The sequence below is a fragment of the Harpegnathos saltator genome, unplaced genomic scaffold (genome assembly GCF_003227715.2).
Source record: "Harpegnathos saltator strain DR-91 unplaced genomic scaffold, Hsal_v8.6 scaffold317, whole genome shotgun sequence".
Taxonomy (NCBI): domain Eukaryota; kingdom Metazoa; phylum Arthropoda; class Insecta; order Hymenoptera; family Formicidae; genus Harpegnathos; species Harpegnathos saltator.
The window spans coordinates 1-5,441 of NW_020230114.1; the positions used below are offsets into that span (position 1 = coordinate 1).

The 5,441-nt window shown below is 37.9% G+C and overlaps 1 protein-coding gene across 1 annotated transcript; it reads left to right on the top strand.

Annotated features, from left to right (window-relative positions):
- Positions 1 to 1,744: 1,744 nt before the first annotated feature.
- LOC112588857 (uncharacterized) lies at positions 1,745 to 5,197 on the top strand (the record flags this gene model as incomplete). The annotated part of the gene is made up of 3 exons (XM_025300039.1): positions 1,745 to 2,026; positions 4,662 to 4,820; positions 5,040 to 5,197. Coding segments are annotated over 3 exons (599 nt in total), but the record flags the coding sequence as incomplete, so codon positions are not given.
- Positions 5,198 to 5,441: the final 244 nt, after the last annotated feature.

Genomic DNA, 5,441 nt, shown 5'->3' on the forward strand with positions numbered 1-5,441 from the left:
GATGTTTTACGTCCTAAGAACGTCCGAAAGAAATCTGAAGACTTCCAAACGTCTTCCAAACTTCGTAAAGTCTCTAGCATATTCCTTGGAGATCTTGTGTTATGTGGCTTTCGATGTCGATCGACGAATCATTCCTCGCAGGGATCTTACTGTTTCATATATTAACGTCCTTTTTTTTAAAGAAAGGCAGATTCGTATATGTATTCTCTTAAAGTGAATCAGTAAAAATGTTTTTTATTGTATCAGTAAAAGGAATATTTCACCGTTTTTTGCTGTTTCAATTTTGAAATGGTAAAAAAGTTTGATACCTTGTAATTGCAACTGTTCGGCTTATTATCATTCTAATATTACATATTATTTTAACAACGTTGCATTCTAAATCTCAGTACCACAAAATTCTCACAATCCGCGCGATACTCTTTAAAATATAATCAGTGCATTTTTATTGAAACATTATAGTTGTAATAGAAGCTTTTGCTCTAAATATAGCACTGCAAAAAATTTCGCTAAAAGAATCAGTGAATAACAGCGATTGTTCATGTTATTGATGCAGTTTGCAAATACTGACTGTGTCACTGCACACAAATCTCTTTCTTTTGTTCCATTTATATTTTATTATTTCTCATCAGTGGAAGCAAGATTTCACTGAAATTTTATTTCAGATAAAACTTATTTTAGATTTTTTGACAATGATTGAACGTTGAGGTTTTATATCTTGGCCATCACAATTACTCGATCTAACATCTATGGATTTCTTTGTGTGGGGGGCTAAGCTAAGAAATCGAATCGTGGCTGCTGTGCATCAAATATCATAAGATTAGTGTTTGGCTGCAATACAAGCTGTCAGTAATAGATGCAATGTTTGCATTGCTGCAAAAGGTCAACATTTTGAACAATCTATTTACTAAGTAAAGCAATAAATAAGTGTAAACAAATTAAAAAAAGAATAAGTGTAAATATTAAATAAACACTTTTTTGTTTTCTTGTGATTTTCTTCACAAGGAAGTTAAAACGAGCAAATCTGTAAAGGACTTTTATCTTACTTTATCGATCCTCTACACGCTTTTGAAGTTTTGACATTTAATTTCGGGACACCCTGTACAGTACTTATAATTTTTCAGTAAAAAATTAAGTTGGTTTTTAAAAATAATGTAATAAAACGTTAATAAATACAAAGATTATTGAAATATTTATATAACATTCACCTATAATTCTTTTTCTTATTTTATTAAAGTTATTTCATAATTTCCCAATTGCAATTTTTTGTCTGAAAATGCTCTAAATATTGAAAAATGTGATTGTTGCTTTGTAGTATGAAAAACTGACAGTTATGATTTCATTATTAAATATTAAATGCTTTATTATTAATTATTAAATATAAAAATAATTGATATAATGATATCCAAAGAAAAAAAAATCCTAAATTGGAAATGTGTAATATGATATTTAGAACAAATATTATTTTCAAATTATATTCAGACGAAACCATGACTTGATGCCAAATATCTTAGTGCAACCATCATAAAATTCTTCATTTCATGATGCTTACTGTATATAATACACAATTATTCTATTGGAATACATATACAAATTTCTTGCTACGGAAGTCAGAAATAAACGCGTATTCGCTTGTTTTTTATTTTTTGTTACAGGAAATACTAGTTGGAGACATGGTCTCCGAATACCCTTCGAGCTGCGGGATTGTGCGAAGATCATTTTGTTGTGACGTCCTTTAAAAACCCAGAAAAAATAAAATTGTGTAGAGATGCCGTACCAATTCCGTACGACAAAGATGCCTCTTCTGCACATAAAGATAATATAGAAATAAGAGAGGTACAAAGGGACGTTGCAGAATTATCTTTACCCAATCACCAAAATATTATATTAGAAAAAGAAGAACTTCAACAGTCTGCAGTACGAACATATGGATCTGGAACTGTACTTTTCGACATTACTGCAGAAGAGGAAGATGTCATGGAATGGATGCATTTGGAACCAGAACCACACACACGTGAGAATGTGAAACGTAAGGAAAAATGCATGCAAAGTAAAGAAAATCCAGATAACAATCCAGATTTAATTATCAAGGTTTAAGAATAGAAAATCTTAATTTACGAAAAAAAATTAAACGTTTAAATTATCAGTTGCGATATATGACACAAGCGCGTGAAAAATGTAAAAGTCAAAAGTCGGAAAAACAAATATTAAAGAATTTGATAAATAAACAAAAACTTAATCCTGTTGCAAAAAGTATGATACATTTGCAACTGCATATTCCGCGCACACAATATACAGAGTGTAACGAGGCGCAGATGCACCTCGTTACTACCGGCCCGACCGACCACCTGTCGGGCCGAAGAACGGCGCTTTGCGCCACCTTAAGCTATCGAAACGATCGCGCCGCCGCTATCTCGCGCCGCCGCTATCGCGCGCCGCGGCGATCACGCGCTGCCGCTAGCGCGCGCGGCCGCGATCACGCGCCGTCGCCGTGCCTCGCGCCGATAGGCGCGCCGCTCGATTGCCGCCGTATCAATTGTAGCGCGATCAACTATAAAACGGCGGCGATCGAGCTTCTAGACACCAGACCGATCCGTACCGCCGATTCAATCTAGACGCTTGTATGCCGAAAGAGAGAATATCCGGACCGTTTCGCTCTGCTTTCCGTATTCTGACTACCCGACCGGCGACTAAGAACACGGGATTGTGCGTCCGCAGTCTCGATCGAGCGTACTCGATACTTGGCCGTCTCCCGTCTTCCTAAGCTCGTGCGTGCGCGTGCTCAGTCGAGCGTACTCGACAGTCTCTCGCCTTTACCCGCCGCCTTGAGTCAGGGGTTCGTCCGTCGGCGAACTCCGCTGAGCGTACTCAGCCTTTAGGCGATCCGTCTAGCGACCAAGAACCCGGGACGGTGCGTCCGCCGTCTCCGCTGAGTGTCCGCAGCACTTGGTCACTTTCCTCCGCGAACGTAGGGAAAAGGGAAGGTGCATACGCCTTCTCTGTCGAGAGTCCTCGACGGACGAAATCATTTCGCGTATTCCGCGACATGCGTGCGTGCGTTCGTCCGAGAATCGAAATCTCCGGTCCGGTGACCATCTATACGCGAGCGATTGCGAGACGAGTATTGGGCGATAATTGTCCGAGACGCCCAGCGTCGCGAAGCGAGACCGATCACCGCGCCGTTACCGTCGTTACCGTCTACACGCGTCGCGCAATAGGCCCCGCCTTCCGCGCGGCCTATCCGTCCGTACGCGCGCTTGTACCGCTCACCGCACCGCACCGTACCGTACCGACGCGCCTAATAGACGCGGCCCGCGACAACGCCTTCGGGACCGAACTCTTGTATCTCAGTAAGCATAGAATAAAGCTAAGTTATTTCTATTGCCATTTTCAAGTGTCTCGCTGCTTTACTCCTCCTCGAACCCGGACTCCGACGAGCATTATCCGCGCGAAACGCGAAAGCGACGACCGAACCGCGGAGTTCGGCCGTTACAAGAGGAAGAAAAATGCTTTCTAAGCAATTATATTATTATTCAGCGTCAGCATTTTGTCGCTTAAAGAAAGCAGGTTGCAATTTTCCCGGACAGCGAACAGTTAGAAGATGGTTAGAAGAGTATGATATAAAACCGGGATTTACGATTTTTATTTAAAAAATTAAAAGAAAAAATATCGCAAATACCTCAGGAAGAACGAGTGTGTGCCTTAAAATGGGATGAAATGTATATAAAAGGTTATAAGGTTATAAGGAATATTCTTTAAAATTAGATGAAATAGAAGGTCTTGTCGATCTAGGACCGCTAGGTAGAAGAAACGAAAGAGCTAAGTGCGTATTTGTGCTTTGCCTTGATAGTTTTAATGCACATCATCCGTGGCGACAACCTTTAGCGTATTTCCTTGTTGAAATGCTTTAAAATCAAAGGAAATAGTTGAATTAGTGAAGATATGTTTAGACAAATTAAATGAAACAGGTGCTGATGTGCAACTCGTGACATGTGATCAAGGTGTACACAATCAAGCTGCGTTTAGTCAACTCGGTGTTGAAGTACAAACACCATTTTTTATATATAAAAATAAAAACTATTATGCTTCCTTCGACTTCCCGCACTTAGTTAAAAGATTAGCTAGTTTCCTTAGAACACATGATAAGATATATTGCAACGGGGAAATAATTGCATCATATTCAGATTTTATTAAGATGTGGTGTATCGATAATGCTACAAAAGGAGGCTCAAATTTATTATCCCATATAATAGAGGCACACATTCGTCCAAATAGTTTTGAAGCAATGAACGTGAAAAGAGCGTTTCAATTATTTAGTAATAAATTCGCAGCTGCAATTAAAATAGCCGGTGACGAAAAAGAATTAGATTCTAATACATGGAAAGCTACGGCTGATTTTGCTGAATATATGAATAACGTAATAGATGCTTGCAATTCTTATAGCCTTAAAGTTAAATTTGGTGGAAAACGGCCATTATCCCAAAAAAATCCTGATATTGAAATACTTTTGACTAATTTTGTGCAGTGGTGTTCAGGATGGTCAAAATTTCCGAATAAAGTATTTCAAGTTCCATGCTTCAAAGGTTTCGTGATTACAACACAAGCTATTCTTACTTTGTATAAGATACTTTCACGTAAATATGATAAGTTTGAACTTGCAACAGGTTTATGTAATCAAGATTCAGTGGAACATTTGTTTTCAAAACTTCGACAATGCGGAAGATTTAATCCTAATCCAACCGCAAGAATGGTACGACTGTCTGTTATTCTTTCTACGGGTTACATTCTGGCAAGCGATAAGGGCAACGTTCAATGTTCTGAAAGTGAGGCTCTTATTAATCAGCCGAATCATCTCATGAAAACGATTGAACATTGCATAAGTGTTAATAATACTGACGCTGTTGTTGTTGATGATGATGTTGATTTAGAAACAGAATTGTTCGATAAACATGCAGAAATTGTAGAGGAATACGATGATGTAGACATTGAAAATATGAATATAATAAGTAATTATGATGAAAATGCTATTACATTCTTTGCAGGATATGTAGCACGACGATGTATTGAAAAAAATGATTGTAACTATTGTCGTCAAATAATGTTAAAAACACTAATGGAAGACATAACAGCTAATGAAAAATATATCGAATATCGGGAATATCCTAATGCAGGCGAAGATGCGCCGATGTCACGAAATTAGTTCGACCAACAAATCTTTTTATAAATATCATTAAAACACAGTTAATGGCTTTTAATCGTTCGTGGCAACATCACTGGGCACCCATACAACTTCTTGAAAAAATGATAAATGAAGGTATACATGCCACTAATAAAATGCATGCTGAATGGTTTGACATTCATAAAAAGTGTTACAATCATCGTATGCAGGCATTAAAATTTTTAATGACTGTTAAGATATAGTTAAGATATAGTTAGATATAGTT